This window comes from Passer domesticus, chromosome 5 (genome assembly GCF_036417665.1).
Source record: "Passer domesticus isolate bPasDom1 chromosome 5, bPasDom1.hap1, whole genome shotgun sequence".
In the NCBI taxonomy this organism is placed as follows: Eukaryota; Metazoa; Chordata; class Aves; order Passeriformes; family Passeridae; genus Passer; species Passer domesticus.
Genome location: NC_087478.1, coordinates 55598708 through 55616241, shown reverse-complemented (window position 1 = coordinate 55616241; position 17534 = coordinate 55598708). Strand labels below are relative to the sequence as shown.

The window sequence follows — 17534 nt, the reverse complement described above, 5'->3', positions numbered from 1 at the left end:
CAGAAGGTGCTAGGGTAGAGTGGTTTTGGGTGGTGAGAGTGTGAGAGTAGGAGCATCTCCCAAGGAAGGACAGTGCAGCTCTGAATCCCAACTGCCAAAGTTAGTGAAATTGTAAAAAGAATGGAACATTAGGAATCACAGAATGGCCTAGGTTGGAAGGAATCTTAAAGACCACCTCATTCTAACCTCTCTGACATGGGCAGGGACACCATCCACTATCCCAGCTTGCTCAGAGCCCTATCCAACCTGGTCTGGAACACTTTAAGGGCTGGGGCAGTCACAGCTTCTCTGGGCAACCTGTGCCAGGGCCTCAGCACCCTCACAGGGAACAATTTCTTTCTCATATCCAATCTAAACCTTTTCTCTGCCACTGTGAAGCGATTCCCCCTTGTTCTGTCACTCCAGGCCCTTGTCAAGAGTCTCTCTCCATCTTTCCTGTGGGTTCCCTTCAGGCACTGGAAGACCACAATGAGGTCACTCCAAAACTTCTCTTCTCCAGGATGAACAATCCCAATGAACAATTCCCTCAGCCATTCCTCACAGCAAAGCTGCTCCATCCCTCTGATCCCCTTGGTGACCCTGCTCTGGACTGGCTTTAGCAGCTCCCTGTCCTTCCTGTGCTGTGTTTCCTTGCCTCTGTGTCATGCAGTAAAAAGGAAGGGTTACTCTGATTTTTGTCACATCTTTAGCATCAGAGTCCCACCTCACAACACTCTTCTACATAAGCTGATAAAAACAACTTATGTGGAAGAACTTTTTCTGGTACTGAATGTGAGTGTTCAGGAGTTGGAGGAAGGAGAAGAACCACTTACCTCACAATGGCCTTGACTGCAAAACGAACCACGGTGGAGAGCAGGAACAGAGGTGTGACCAGGATGTGGAACAGTGACAGGGATGCAAATGCCTGGGCAGGCTGCAGTGGCTTGTCATTGGTGTATGCAAAAGTCACAAAGGTCTGTCATATCAGGGAAAGAGCATGTCAGGACAAGGACTCTTGAACAAAACGGACAAGGACAGCAAGCAAAATATTTTGCTCAGCTAAGGCTAATAACTACCTAAGTTCACTGGGAATCAGGATAAACTGAAGACAAAGGTGTGTTCTGTTAAAGCGAAATAGATTTTAAAATCTTGCCAGTGACTTCAAGAGGTTTACATGTTGAAGAGTGAAAATTTTCAATTTTTACAATTTTCATTTTTAAATCTAGCATTTGATTACAGCTTTATAATTGACTTTAAGGTTTACAGGAAACACACAACCCAGAATAAAAACTTAAGAATCTAACAAATCTTAGGGTTTTTTTCACAGATGCAGAATTATGGTCATACATGTTCCAATTCTTCTACACACTCAGCATACTCTGCCCCCAAAATTTGGTCTACAGGAGCTCCTTACTGATCAGCATGGTATAGTTCCTCTAGTGTATGAGGCTGAGACTTAAACTTGGAGGACAAGCAAAATTTATTCCTCTTTAAACTGCAGAGTACCTTTTCTTGAAAACTTTAAAATGGTGCCTCATAATGCATTTTGAAACAGGAATGAATTTTGCTGCTAAAAAGAAAAGACACTCAAAACCCCTTTCAAAAAGAGCTTTTCAAAATGGGTCTTTCAAGTTGCAATGATCTTTCTTTCTTTCTTTCTTGTCTTTCACAATGTAATGATTTTTCTTTCCTATAGTAAAAAATTATTTTTCTTTTTGGTTTTACCAATCCACCTTCTGGGAATGAAAACTTCCAGTGACATTTTCTCCTACAGTTAGCAGGGGCACCTTAATTCATCTGTTGGTTTTATGAAGAATAGGTCCTACAATAACAATGGTCCTTTCTTCCTTTTTACACCCCCTTCCCCACATTCCTCTCCCTTTTTAATAAGGAAAACTGAAAAAAAATCATATCTTACTGCAAGAACAGCTGCGATTGGTATGGCTGCATTCATAAAAACTGGGAAAGACAAATAAAATAAGCATCAAATTATAGGAAATAAGATAAAACAATTTTACAGTAACTGTATGACACGAAAATAATCCAGTTATTTCCAATTCAAGTAATTAAAACTTCCAAAAGAAAATTAGTCTGCAGGAAGAAATTTGCTTCCCTGATAGTCAGAGATCTTAAACACACCAACAAGCCATGGAATTCTCTCATTTGTCTACTCTACTAAGCTGGGATAAAAATCATTATGTGCACAATTAATATGAAACACAACTAAAACATTACTCAACCCTTCTACATTGCAGAAATCACAATTTACATGCAGAAAATATAAGCTATCTTTGCCGCTGTCAGAGCTGCCAATATTACTTGGAGCCTCCTTACTATAAAGCAGCTCCTAACTGAAATGTCACAATGAAGGTAACAGAAAACTTACTGCAAAAAACCCCCAACAATATGTATTTTATTCTTTCGAACTTCTGTGTTATGTATTTATCATGCCTTTTTATTTTAATGACATTACATACAGAAAAAAGTGTCACAGGCATAACTCTATCTCTCTTTAGCTGAAGTTGGGAGGAATGTTGACATGAAAAACAGGATAATTTTCCAAGCACTAAAAACACAGTTACTTACTGGAAAGAGATGTATGAAGTGCAAAGGTTTTGAGACTGGTGAGCTCTTTCATTCTTGTTTCTTCCACACTTGTACAAAATATGTGCTCCCAGGCATAGAGCTTTAATAGCTTAATGCCCTTGAGTATCTCATTGGTTTTCTTTAATCTCTCAGTAGAATAGTCCTTCATTTCAAGAGAAAACCAGGAGAAAAAAAATTTATAACTGTTTGTAGTCTTAATAACAACCCTCTTTTCTCCTCACTTACTGTTGTTAAATTCATTTTAAAAAATAATTTTGTTCATTTGTGATTTTGTACAGGTGCCATACTGAGAGGAAGAATATAAAATTTCATTTTCTTTAGACGTATTAAAATATTTACAACCACTAGGGGAAAGTAAGTCACCCTTTTCTGCAAAGAAAAATAACTCAAAACATCCCAACCCTTCAAAGAGAGGGCAAAACTCTGGGAGGTGGGTGAGCAGGTCCATGGTGTCCATAACAATAGCCAGAAATCTAAATGGGTGTATTTGCAGATGCAAGAATCATTCAGGGATCTAGTTGTGAAAATAAGCGAGGTATTAATGTTTTTAGCTAAATTCCCCTCAACAGAAAACAGTAATCATAAGTTTTGGTAAAATCATAATCCAAAAGATGTGAGTCAGAGGAAGGCAGAATAGAGCAGTAGAAAAGATTGAGATTATTTCCAAAACTATGCTAAGCCCTCTGTACAATTTTTACAGGTTACAAAAACTTGCACAACTCAGCAGGATTGAAGTGTGCTGACAATTAGATCAATAATTTGCTTACTGAATATTAAGATAAAAAGGAACTCGAAATATTTGGCAATTTAAACATCAAAGGCTTATTTAAAAAGTTCAATGGTCACAGCAATAAAGTTAAAAATTAGACAAAGGAGCAGAAAACATTTCTAATTGGTAAACTAAATGAGGCAGAAAAATAAACATACAGCACTGAAGAATTTAGATATGAATATATAATAATCCAGCAGTGCTAACTGACTTTTAGAAAATACCAAAGCTTAGGCAGAGAGTAAAAAGTCTCTAGAATTTACAGAGGGAGGTTGTGCACATTCTTTAATATTTTCCTGCTGTAATTTATCAGTCATTTGCACTGTTTGCTAACACTCCATGAAATACAACCTCTGCATGTGGGAATAACACCGTTTAATGGAGTGGAATTCAGATAAAATTGTACTAGTTGCATAATACTCTTTTAATTAAAAATACTCTTTGCAGAGAAGGCAGACCAAGGCCCACATATTATTCTGAGATTCTCTTCTGACAAATTGTGAGGAAGGAAGAGACACTGAGCCATTAGAAAAAACAGACAGGGAGGGACAGTACAACTGATGGATGGCCTGCCCAAATGCACACAGTGGTTTTCACTAACTAGAAGAACAGAACCCAGAAACCCTGTTCTCATTTCTGGATCACAAATGTCACTGAAATAATTCACTTACAAGAGTGCTCTTCTGAGCCTCAGCCAGCTTGGTGGCTATGAAGTACTGGATGGGAGCTAAGAGCACGATTACAGAGGCCCCAACCAAGGCACTTACTCCCAGCAGGTTATAGAGGAGGATCACACCCATTATTATCTGTGAAAAGAAAAGTAACAAAAAAAAAAAAAAAAAAAAAAGTAGATTTCAATATGCCAGAACCACACCAAGAAAAAAATGTTTGTTCTTCTAATAAACACTTAAATGGTTCATAGGAATCAGCTAAGCCCATGTTTCAGGAGGTCACATTTGGAAAGTGTGGGAAATAAACCCAGAAGCCTTTATTTTTGACATTAACTAAATAGTTTGTTTTAGTGCTTGGTAGTTCTAATTCCAGACTGGGTTTCCACAAAACTAAAGGAGAACTAAAATGATGGTGCTTGCCCCAAGGCATTTTACAGAGCTCCTGGCCTGAAGTCCTGTTTACACTAGAGCTCCTTACCTCACTCTGGAAGCATTCAGAGGTCTTAGGGCTGTCATGGATCACAGTTGCATTGTGTTGTACTGTCCCTGTGCAACTGTAGGCAGAGGGACATCGCAGACAGACACTGAAGCACAAAGCAGATGTGCTGGGACTGACACAAACTGAGCTTGAGCATCAGTACCATGCAGCTCTGGAGGAAAATGCTGCCTTAGCCCTGCAAAGGGTTTGGGAACACTTCCTACAGAAGGTTACCTGGGAATGGCTGTGATGTGACTGTTGTGATTCTGGTTCCTGAGTTAATTCAAGCCCTGCTATATAAATATTTCTATTAAAGATCCACTTTGTGATAGAGTGATGTCCTCAGTGATAAGAGGGCATACAGAATTAGTTGCATATCTCATATTTTTATCTCTTAAACAAGTCTGTCTTTAAATCTCCCTTCTTATTATACAACATCAGAAGTAAAAATCAGCGGTGTTTAAGATCTTTAAAGCAATATTTAGCTTTTCAGGCTCCTGTACTGCAAAGGACCATACCTAGCCACAGCAATCAGATCACCTGTTCATTTAAATTACTTTCAAAGTATTGATAGCAACACTTTCATCCACTTCACAGGATGTGAAACAGTGAAATGAAACCATATATATTATTTCTAATTTCTGTTTCTATGTAGCCTTTCTTGCCTTTTTTTATAAGCTATTTCATTACACTCTAAACCCTACCCAACCCCTTAGTAGGAGTAATTACTGACTCATAAAATAGATTACTGATGCAGTTTCAGGAAATTCAGCAAAACAGATCTACTATAAGAGTTGGTTCTATCACTTTAAAAAATTCTTTAATTTCAGTGGGATCACTGACAGGTAAGGACCATGGCAAACACACCCTGAGCTCAAATTCTAAAGAGGCAACAGGAGTCCAAGTTTCATGGAAAATCAGTATGTCTCAGGTCATTAAGTCATTGGCATTTTTGAAGATTTCTTTTGAACTAAATTGTCTCAACCTTTTCTTCCCACAGATTGTCTCCATTTCTTTCCCAGCATTGTTAAGAAGCAGATATGTTCAGTGACTAAGTTGCTTAGATGAGAGCTCCTCTGAGCATTGTCAGTGTTCATGTCAGTCATGAAGCAGGATTCAATTGCTGTTGGTCCTGCCACAAAACCCAGTTACAAGTGGACACTGCAGAAGCAATGCTTAGGGCTGATGCTAGGTGGCAAAATAAAGGCAATGGATTTGTGTCAGCAGTGGAAGAAATATGAGCAGGAAAAAGGATTGCAGGTCCTCATTCTTCAAGTCACAGACATGGAAATCCTGCTAAAAAAACCTTCTCTCTTCACTGGCCTTTGGAAAGACATCTTTCCAGCCCTAGGGCCACCTTTCTGCTTGCTAATCTTAGTGGGAAGTGCATGTTCCCCTCTGGATTTTGTAGCAGTGTCCCAGACATGCACTCTCCTCAGCCAGGCTGGAGGATCTCTGATATCAGGCCCTTACTTGGATGCTCTACCTGAACAGGCATTGCCCACAGATTGGGGCACAGGAACAAGAACCACATTAATTGGTTGGTTTCTATGGCAACCAAATTATTGATTTGTCCCAGTGTCATCTCTCCCATGGACAAGTTGGATGTAGAAAGCCTCAGGATCTTGTTATATATCATTGCCTGTAAGAAAGAGGGAAAAAGGAAGTTACTAAAATGATGTAAGTATAAAAGAACAGTAGTAGTGGGATGTTTCAAACTGCATCAACAGCCTTTACCTAGGACAGCACTTCTCCCAGTCTTTCACCTGAGACAAAGAGAGATGGAGACAGTGAGAGAAAACACAAGAGAGAGAACTGATTAAAAAACCTCCAATTCCTCTTAAAAGGTTTGTTGCTTAACGCAGACCTAAAATAGAACAAAGAATGACAACAAAATATCAAAATTTAAGGAATTAGCCAAAGAACATTTTTAACAAGCATTTGGTGACCCTGCTTTCCTGTGACACTGTCTGTCAAAGAGATCCTTGTTTCTGATAAGATAGGTAAATTCATGATGTGAAATTTGATCAGAGTGGGTATGTATTCCTTTGGGTTCCTCTCCATTACCTGGCCATTCCTTTCCGTAAAATTTGTAGGAGTTTAACAGGGTTTAAAATTAATCATGGCTTACATCTACTGAATTTTAATTGTGAGCCCAAATATTGAGTTTGCAGTTATGATCAAACACCAAATGCTGCAGCTCTAAGGATGTTTTTAAAATAATATGTCTTTTTTGACCCATTTTCTTCATGAATAAAGTATATCCTATAGAATTAATCAGAAATGCATGGTGAATTATATCATCTGCATATGCTCCTAAGAGTCCTAACTTTGGTAAGTGGGAATCACAAAAAGGAGTCACAAAAAGGAAACAACCAGGAGCTTTTTCATCCCCAAGTCTGTACCATTTATCCTGGGAGAAGGCAGAAAACGTTTGAAGCAGCTCCATCAATCAGAGCAAGTACAAAAGAAAAAAAAAAAAAAAAAAGAAGCTTCCACGCTGAGATGATATTCCCATGGTTATTTACATCTGGCAAAATATCAGTTCCAGCTTCTGGATTGCTACTGCTGCCTGTGGAGTTTGGTCTCTGCAGAGCCCTGCTACACCCCACCACGTGCTGGGTCATGCTGGCTACAGTCCACAAACAAGGCTCTCACAGAGGGTTAAGGGATCCTGGGGTTACAGACAGCCCTGCAGATGAATCACTCCCATCCCTTCCCACAGGGTTCTGTGCTAAAGGGCATAATTATCCAGAGTCACCACTCCCAACATATGCACAGCGCTCCCATAAAACAAGGACACTCTGCATATGGCTCTGTCCACAGTCAGCAGAAGCAAACTCATAAGCAAATGAAACAAAGCAGATGGAGAGCCAAAATGACATTGCTGATCTTCATCTATCTCTCATTGTCTGCAAAGATGTGTTTTCATATGCATGGGGTTTTATGGGTGTTAAACTTCCAACAGGTTAGAATGATGGGATTAATTTTTAGCCAAAGGAACTGGTGCCAGCAGTTTGCCAGCATTAATTTGTCCAGTTTTCTGTATAAAAATACAGCACATATCTTCTCTGAAACCATCATTTCAAGCTCAGTCTTCAGATGAAGAACGAGACAAATGAAAGGACAAAGCTGGAGCTGTTACTACTGAATCTCCTGGCGGATCTTTTCTCACCAGTAAGGCACCCCGGAGGTTGATGCCAGTCTCTGTAGTCACATAATAGGAGGCCTGCAGGAATGTCCTCTGCAGGATAAGAGCCAGGAAGAGAAGGACTGCCAAGACATAAACATTCCTGAGGAATTCCTCTGATGAAAGGTAGGAGTTTGATGGATCCTTCACCTGAAAAGAAAGGAAAAAATTATGCTAGTGCTGTAGGAGGGATTGTATATTCCCAAGAAGCTGGAAACAAGCAAATTTAATCATTGCATTAGAATAAAATATATTGCTGGTATTATGGTAAAGTTATAGAAATCAGATTTCTCACTGACCTCTATATCAAAATCATTTGCATACAAATTTAAAACTCCTCTCCTGTTCCAAAGACTGAGGATTGAGACGTTTTAGCAGTCCTAAAATGATTTAGTTTTAGCAGGAAAGGAGAAATAAGATCACCGTGTCTGCCCTGTCTTTAGTATCCCTATCAAATTGTGGTGATTTGCAGGATAGAAATGCTACTCAATAGAAAATAAAGCTCATTCCACCTGCCCACAGAGAAGCTGCAAGAAAATATTTTTTATTATATGGGATTAGTTATATATGTTGCATTTGCATATTATGGAAACATTTCCTTCCATAAGTACAGTCTATGACAGCCATAAATTCTGAATAACATTAGACTATACATGCCAGTATTCCACATAAAATTAAATTTAAATGCCTCAATATGGAAGAGATAAAAAGTCTTCTTTAAAGCCCTTTGTTTAAATTTTCTAGTTTTTGTGTTCACTGTTCTGCTCTGTTTCAGGCAGAAGAGGAAACAAATGTATCAAAATACTCCAAGGAAGACTATTCCTTTGGTATTTCCGACCCAGCTGGAAGCAGGATGTACTGGAATTCTTACAGGAAAAAAAAAAAAAAAGAGAGAGAGAGAGAGAAGGAAAAAGCCTGTCCTACTGAAATATCCAGCATGATTCTGAGATTAAGGATATGGGCAATATAAGAAAGAAAGCAATCTCCCCAAGATTCCTTGAAAAAAGAGTTGCTTAAGTGCATGAATGGTGAGATAAATATATTAGAAAACTTCCCTTTTAGTATTTTGCTGCATCTAACTTCCCCTTGTTTTCATAGTAGGGATATCATTAAGAAAATAACATTTCTTGATAACTTTTTACAATGTATATGGAGTTCTCAGGAATTAAGGCAGAATAAACATAAGATTAAATGTATTCACATTAATTGGAACTACAGAGAATTTAAAAGAGAAATGTTTAATAGCAAGAACAACCAAGATAAAGTTTATCAAAATCCATAAATTAAAGGCACATGCATTCTGAAATGTATCCAAGAGAAACAGTGACTGTCACCAAGTGCTTTCAAGATTTCCAATTATTTCAATCTTCCCTTTAGCCAATGTTCATTGAAACTTTAAAAAGCCACAACTGAAGCCACCACACTGAAGAGGACAAAAGATAAAGGAAGAAGACAAGGTACAGATTCCTAAATCTGAGATCCAGAAATTATTTTCAAGCTTAAAAACTTTGTTTGTTCACCATGCAAAAAACCCCAACATTTTTGAAGGCACAAAAACATGCACTTTGCCTTGTAACTCTGTGGCTTAAATCCTGCATGTGCAGGTTCAAGGATGATAAAAAGCTTTATTTTATAAGCTGTACAATTAAATTCTCCTTCAGTGCAGGAAAGTCTCAAGCCAAATTGAGTCCATCAGTGAAGAAAATTAATGTCAGGAGTGAGCAGCCAAGAAAAAGATATGTGGATAGTGATGATACTTTATCTGGAGAGAAAAATGCTATTCTATTACATACCTATCTGCTCATTCAGAGAAAAAACACTCCAAAAACTGTATGGAGATGTTTCTCTGTCACAAGACAAATGCAGAAAAATGTCTTCGTCATTTCTTCTCTGCTGTCAGTAAAATAATTTTACCTGTATCATTTCATTAGTTACTCATAAATCCTTTTTCTTGTGATAGAAAATGTTCTGTATCAGAGACTTGCTCAGCATTTAGATGTGATCCCTGAAAGTTCAGTCGCAGTGAAACTTGAAATGAGCACTGATATGGCATCTCTTGTGCATCTCTAGTATCAAGAACACCATTGAGTAAAGTGGATACTTTTCAATTTCTCAGTATGTGCCAACACAGTTCATCACAGCAGCAATCAATACAATCAGCCACAAACAAGAACTGGCTACTGTCAGCTTCCCAGTATAAAAAACAGATTTGAGAGAACTCAAAACTGTCAGTGAAGTATAAACTGACAAATGGACAGGAATTAAGCAAAATACCCAGGCTGGATGCATCACTGAGGTACCACCAGTGTGTGTCCTTACTGAAACAAACAGGCACAGTTGAAGAGGAGCAGAAAAAATGGTTCCTTATTCCCAGAACTCCTGGGATGACTCCATAAAGACAGACAGCTGGGGAGCTGGGAGGAGCCTCCACGACCTGTGTTCCATTCCTACCCAAGCCTCTCACTGCTCAGGTTTATAATTTGACTGTCTCTCACAACAGAAATATTCAATTTGCTTGAGAGAAACAATGAAATAATACAGTGATGACCACAGACCTATCAAAGCATGCAGCCAGCTATCTTAAATACCTGATATGACTCTAAAACTACTACCAGAGCCTTTCAATGCACATTGTCAGGTTACCTTTTCTGTGGTGTTTGTATTATTGGTTGTATTCTGGAAGCCCTGGACAATGCCGGAAATGCAGAGTGGACCAGCAAAGCCCAGCAGGTCAGCCAGGTAGCGGAAGGTGCTGCTGAGCAGGATTGGCCGTCCAAAAGCGCTGTACATGGCCAACCAAATGGAGGGACTCCGGTTGGGATGGTCCTCCACCTTTTTCTGGAAAACAGAAACAGGCACCCAGTGGAATAAGAGAAACCTCCCAGGCTTTATATGGCACTATTCCTGTCTGGATGCCCAAAAGGTTCCTGAAAGGTGGTTTGGACCCAGTGATGCAGTAATCTTGCTGTAATTATCGACAGATTTCCGACATTTTCCACAGCAAATTCCAATTCTGCCTCCCCTTGGTAATTGTGGTTCCTCACCTCTATATCCCACCACTTTCCTCAACCTGCGAACACAGGAATGTAAACACAGATTATCATCCTGGCAGGCAGCCATTGTCCCTTGTCACATGTGTGCTCAGGGAAAGGTCTGACCTTTCAGCCCTTTGTTCACACGGGTAATCCTGGTTTCACAAGCTGTAAAGCTTCTGACTGCAGGAAAAATACATGACAATTATAAGAATGTTGTTTAATTTAATTTATCTGGAATTTTTTCCAACTCTTGGATGCATTCCAGGATGACACACTTCAACCAATCAATGATAACTGCTCAAAAAATGAAAGCAGCAGACCAGGATGGGAGGTAAGATTAAATCAACCAAGGGTCCTTTCTAGCCTTCAGATCTGTGAATTTACACAGTATCACAGCTCTTGGCTAAAACACCAACCAGCAGATATAGCTTTGTGTAATCAGAAGAGTTCTGATATCCCTGAGGTCCTTTCAGTTTAACAAAGGAAGAGTTTTATCGACCAGAGCCGTGCTCTGCAGCATGCTTCCTTGCACTTCAAGCAGCAGATTTTGACACTTTAAACAAGCATCTGTAATTTCTCAAGTAGCACAGATGCCTGCAAGCTGCAAGCCAAGCCAAGCTCTCTTGAGCATTCACAGAGACATTTTAAGCACATGCCAAGCAACAACCACCCCCTGCCCCAACGAGTTCACCAAAGAAAAAGCAAACATGCCTATAACCTGCCTGGCTGCCTGATGCCTTTCCCTCCCCTCTTTTCTCAGTTCTTCCTTTTTATGCCATTTCCATAGTGAGACGGGTTATATGCATGGTGCCAAAAATGTTCAGATGGATCAGGCAGCTGCCAGACACGGTGCCAGACCAGTGCCAAGGAGCTCAGGAAGAAGAAATAAGAACCATGGGGTAAAATTAGAGCTACCATTTCAAAAGGGGTGAGAAGGAAACTGCTTCCTCTGAGGAGGGAAAACAGTACAAGGGCCTCGTGTGAGTTGCCCAGACAAAAGGGACTGAATGTATGGTGTAATGGGTTTTGAGTTTGAGTGCCCTAAAAGGATTAATCACCATCCTCAAATAAATTATTAATAACTTTAAGAGCTTGAGAGGAGCTATGCTAGTTTATTAGGCAAATGGCTGCCATCTTTTGGGAAAAAATTGTTATACTGTTCTGGGCATTCAATTAATAGTAAATTTGTTAAAAAGCAATGGTTAATCCTTATTTCTCTAACAATTTAATAGCCATTTTCACTGTTACTGTAATTCACACATTGACCATCGTTATATGAAATCTGTTTCCTTTTCATTGGAAAAAAATGTTATTAAATTATCTAATTTATTGCTAAACACTGTTTTTTCTCCTTTTTTTTTAAATAAGGACCTCATCTTAGCTGAAGCATGTAACAGGATGAGGGGAGAAAGACCTTTTTCTAATCATTATTTCTTTTCCAGAATGGTCCTTGAGTGTTACGGGCTTACATAGAATCTTGCCATATTAATTAACCAGTCTGGGCTGCTGTTCTCAGCTGTGCCACTTGATTTGGTTGTCCTTGTCTTTGTCAACTTCCTTTCAAATTCCTGTAATTTTCTCTACCTTGGGCACTCCACAGTTGGAATAAAGGGCAGTAAACAGTGCTTTGTGACAAATCAAGTCACCCATAAAGTTTGCCTCCATAAATATGGAAATCTGACTGTTTCCATTGTTCTGGAGCTGGCAGTATAAGCCTGGTGCTGAAGGGCAATGCCCTGTCCCTGTGATTGATACTTAACACAATTTCATTCCTCCTTTTCTTGGCCCTAACAGCTAAGAACCATAGTGGCACATGAATAGCAGACATAGGAAACTAATGGTCCCTGACTTTAAAATTAATTTTTTTATTAAGCGCCCAAAAGAAAAGGTTGTATTGACCATCAGGACAAATTATACAGAATTCAGGCTAGTGGGGTAAGTCAAATGTAATATCAATGTGCTAAACCTATTTTTGGATATGTGATATACGATGCACTGATATGTGGTGTGAAACATCTAGCCTGCTTCTGTAGAAAGTGAAACAACAGCCAAACAACAACCGAAAGAGGATCACTTTTTTTTTTTTCACGGAGGGGTGAGGGATGTAAATGGAATTATGTGAGAATTGATACTATTATTTCCATTTTCATTGCATGCAGAAAAGATAGCAAGACAATGTCATGTGAGCTATCTCAAAGGCATTTCACAATACAGAGTATTCAAGGTCGTCTTCAGCATCTTTCATTAAGGTGTGAAAAGAAAGGTTGGGGAAGGAACAGGAGTTTTCTCTGCAGGGCCATGGAGCACAGCCAAGAGCAGCTATCTGCAGGCACAGGCTGGGGTAGCCCCACTTAATCCAGAGGAGGCTGTGAGGCTCCCCTCACCAGCAGGAGATTAGTGTAAAATACACACTTGAAAGCGAAGACAGTGGCATATCACCTCCTCCAGACTGCAGACCACACTCCAGTCCGAAGAATTTTCCCAATTCTGCATCTGCTTTCTGGCCCACCCAGGCACAAGCCAATGCATTTCTCCACAGGAATGAACTGCAGTGAGTCCCACTGCCTGGCTCCTTGCATTTGCTGTACTACTATTTGGTTTACTTTATCTACAAAGTACCAGTTTACTTCAAGGTTGCAGCCTGTTTTTGAATAGTAGCACAAATGTGCTAGAGGCTGTGGTAATCTTAAGGCTTTAAACAACTACAGAACACAAAATATCTGATGTAAGGCAGCATCAGAAATGTAGATGAGTGTAACTGCATACATACCATTTATGCAAGCGTCTATATGTGCACAACATGCACTGAGGGAAGCTACACACTGAAAGTTTGTGCTCACGCACATGAAAAATACACATTTTCTTTGCCTTTTGGCATCTGAACTGCATTTTTGTGCAGGCACAGACAGTAACTACAGATGCAAATGAGCTACAGAAAAATGCTGGCACCCAGCTGTCACGCCTGTCAAGAATGGCAGACTCAGGTCCTTGGGCCACATAGCTGGATATCGTTCTGTTGCCTCTTCAAGTAGGGCTCAGGCACCTTAAGGAGCTGGTCTAAGGGATGCACCTCTCCCAGGCCGCTGTGAAAAGCTCAATTCCAAAAACTCAGTAGCTTTCTGCCTAAAGCAGAAAGATCTTGATCTCTGGTCTCTGTAATCCTCAGTTGCAGAAGGAAAGAGAAGCAATCTATATCTATTAAGATATAAACAATTATACTGATAATTGTTCCATCTCAGAAGGCACAGAAAGGAGCCTGCAGCTCCATTAGCTGCTGGGAGCAAAGAGCTGACTAAATGCATCCAGAAGTTTCCCTGGAAAATCCTGCCCTACCCAGTGAGTTTTCCCAACCATGCTTTCTGTAGTGGTTCAGGCTGGGATGGAGTTAATTTTCTTCATCACAGCCTCTATGGTTCTGTGTTTGGGATTGGTGACTAAATCACTGCTAAGACACCAGTGTTTTGGCTATACTTGATGTGTGGTTTTGGCTATTTTTCTGTCTGGAGAAAAAAAAAAGGTGAAGATGAGTGTTTCCAGCTGGAACTCTGGACAGAATGGCTTCCAGTTTCAAAAGTAGCTAAGATTTAAACAAATCTTTCACTGTTAAAATCTAGCAAGTGATCAGTCTGTCATGGTTTTAGTTTCCAGTTGCACTCAGTTTGGCAACTCTCTCCTGTTATAAATTCACTTAAAACCAAACAGTAACTATTAGATTGGAACTTCCTATGCCAATGTTTCACCTTGGAACAAACAGTTCTAAGTTAAAAATTCCTAAAATGAGGATTTCATGAAAGCTGAAGAAATTCAAAGTGACACTTTGGCTTTCTAAGGCTGAACAGTGACATGGACACCTGTTATTACCTTTTGTTCCTCATAGGCTTCTTTGAGACAGACATAATTTGTCAGTGCTCTCATTGCAATTGGGAGCTTTCCAATGGCCTTCAAGTCCACAGGTTTCTTGTGAGCAGAAATAATGAGAGTGTTCATCCACCAATAAGTTGCCTTTGAGAGCAAATTGACAAATGGCTGCAGGAACCGCACCCCCAGATCCTGCAGATCCTCTGGAGGCTTTACTTTCTGAGGGTTCATGAAAAACACATACTTCTGCAGAGGAGAAAACAGACAATCATGGGCTCAGAAATTACATTATTAATAGTAATTTTTTAGGAAAAACTATGTGTGAGACAACCACAGTCTCAAATTTGCTTTTAAAGGTAATTATATGTGCAATTTGTGTGGAAATAGGAGCATTTCCATTTTGACAGATAACTGGCAAACAATTGAGCAACATGGGATGTGGATACTGTTTTGAACCCTATCAGTACCACCTATCTCAAGCTGAACAACAGTAAAAATGAATTATTGGGAAATAATTTTATTTTAAATTCTCATGGGTAAGAACATATACTAACTTAAAGATTCACTGCATAAATAGTTCATGAGCACTAACAGAGCACGTATTTTACAGATTACATCCACCTATACCCTCCTCATGTGCACAAATATGCATCTATCTACACAAATACGTGTGCACTTTGTGTGGATAGATGCACACAGGCACACATACACACCAAGCCCAGGGGATACGTCAAGGACATACATATTAAAGAGATTTAAATCACCAGTGATATCCACAGAATTAGCCAAATCTTTATGGCTAAGCTAAACTTGGGCCTAAACTTGACACAAGCCAGAGTTCCTGGGACTAAGGAGTCAACCCCCATGATGACACTGATATTTTTCTAGATCCTGAGGAAGAAGGTACATACCCTGACTCGGATGACATTGATCTCCACGGCCATCAGCAGCCCATAGAGGATGACCATGATTCCAGTGATGCAGAAACGCAGCTGAGAAAAAGGCACCCCGTCCTGGCAGTATCTGACAAGCTTGATGGTTTTGGTGACGAAGGCCATTATCCAGTAAAGGAACAGGGCTGTAGAACAGATGCATGTGCATAATTTAAAAATAAATTAATAAACAAGTGTAACTGCAGCAATTTAGCTTCCATGGCTTGATACGGTGAAGGCACAGTGATCTTCTATGTCACCAGCCACTTTTCTTTCCTGGGCCACAACCCTTCAAACAGATCCACAATGGCAGATCTTCACACAGGTACAAAAGTCCACTGAAGAGGACTTAATCTGAAGGGGAACTTTGTTCTCATAGTGAAGGAAAAGGCACACAGCTTGACAAAAGTCACATTGCCTCTTTAAAAAAGCAGGGTGTATCCCAAGTGAGACTACAGATATGTGCTCATTTGGAAAAAGAGTTTATGGAATTTAGTGTTAGCCTGCATCCTGGCTGGTATCTGTCAGGGTCTTATTCAGGTGGTTGAGTTACAGGCAGTTTGGACAATGTACTTGTATGGAACAATACTCTGCCACATCTGGTGCAACCATCTCCTGACTGAGAGCAGATGGAATAATCTTGGAATCAGCTGCAAAAGATGTTGAGAAAGAACAGCATCTGCACAGGAGTTTGTGGTCAGATCATTATTCAAAGTGGCCTTTTGAAATTGCCCTTTTGAATGCAGACAAGTTTTTCCTCAAAATTATCCACAGTGTTAAAAAATACCTAAAAGCTTGTGATAGAAATGACGCAGGTATGCAAGACTTTCTCTTTTGTAATAATTTTAAAAGTTTTCAGTGTGTACCTTTTGAAAGGTGCAATAACTCCTATGATACTACCACAGTTGCAAGAGCAGAGAGTTATTCCTCTCTGTTTTAATATTCTCACACATTCTGCTATCCTCCTCAACTTACACAAGCCAAGTTTGGCTAAAATACTGGGATTTGTAAGAGCACATAAATATCAGACGTAGACTTACCTAGCAGTAACTTTGGAAAGTTGGATGTTTCAATATTATGGTAATAGACTATGGATACAGTGGCAGCCACAAAACCCATTATAGCTGGTAGAAAGAGATGCAGGTGGCGAGATTTCATTTGTCTGAAAATAAATACGGTATAAATTAGTGAATTTGGTGCCTTTTTCACCATTGTGTGAAACCATAGATGTTCTGCTAATCAGTTAAAGAGGACAAACATGAATTTCCTAGAGACAAAAACATTTTTGTCCTCATGAGTGCTTAACTTTGATCAATACTTGCTTGCCATTATAGCTTGAGAGAAGAATAAATCTTAACAATGGCTTCACCTTCATCCCATTAAAACCTAGAGAGTTCATGAAAGGATTGTGTGAACTTTGTGGGGGCAAACCTCCTCATGCCTTACTAGCCAGCCCATCAGACATTAACACTCTTCATTAACAAATGCAATTAGCATGGTTATCCACCAAACTCTGCCACTTACGTGTCGGAAACAATCCCCTCTGCTATTTCACACACGTGCATAAACAGCAGGGTGAACGTCAGGATCCACCGCAGGTTGTGCCCAGGGAAATGCAGCCAAGTATTGTGGTGAATCTGCACTTTGGAGCTCTGGCTTCCCCAGCCTGGGAAATGATAGCAAGGAAAGAGAAAGGTTATCTCACAGCAAGTCAGTCACTGATCTGCTTATCAGTTTTCTGGGCCACACTTACATGCAATCGATACAAACCCCCTACAGGCTATAGGGCTGTTGTTACTAAAAAGATGATCCAGGAGGGTCTCAGTTGGCCCATAATTTAAATAAAACTCTGAAGACAATGAGACAACACTTTTTCCAAATTTGAAGCAAAGAACAGTCTTTGATAAGAAAACAAATGATAAGAAAACAACAACAAAAGAAAGCACCCCAAGTGGCACCCTCAGACATCAGGGACTGACAGAGTCAAAGCAATGGCATCCTCACGTCTTTCACAG

The 17534-nt window shown here is 39.8% G+C and overlaps 1 protein-coding gene across 28 annotated transcripts in view; it reads right to left on the bottom strand.

Annotated features, from left to right (window-relative positions):
• The window catches only part of ABCC9 (ATP binding cassette subfamily C member 9), a 69502-nt gene that overhangs the window by 40959 nt on the left and 11009 nt on the right, over positions 1 to 17534 (bottom strand). For 27 of the 28 annotated variants that reach the window (XR_010362571.1, XR_010362572.1, XM_064420650.1 and 24 more), the window contains 11 exons: positions 17044 to 17185; positions 16560 to 16681; positions 15499 to 15665; positions 14591 to 14833; positions 10338 to 10532; positions 7680 to 7844; positions 5991 to 6146; positions 4027 to 4161; positions 2566 to 2728; positions 1898 to 1938; positions 813 to 955 (listed from right to left, as the gene is read on the bottom strand). Coding sequence is in view for 26 of the 28 variants with exons in the window: in XM_064420650.1 (XP_064276720.1) it covers positions 813 to 955; positions 1898 to 1938; positions 2566 to 2728; positions 4027 to 4161; positions 5991 to 6146; positions 7680 to 7844; positions 10338 to 10532; positions 14591 to 14833; positions 15499 to 15665; positions 16560 to 16681; positions 17044 to 17185 (1672 nt within the window). In the remaining 2 variants the exon portion in view is untranslated. Of the gene's footprint in view, positions 1 to 812; positions 956 to 1897; positions 1939 to 2565; positions 2729 to 4026; positions 4162 to 5990; positions 6147 to 7679; positions 7845 to 10337; positions 10533 to 14590; positions 14834 to 15498; positions 15666 to 16559; positions 16682 to 17043; positions 17186 to 17272; positions 17506 to 17534 lie in introns of those variants that run through there. The other variant, XM_064420659.1, reaches the window with a different exon arrangement.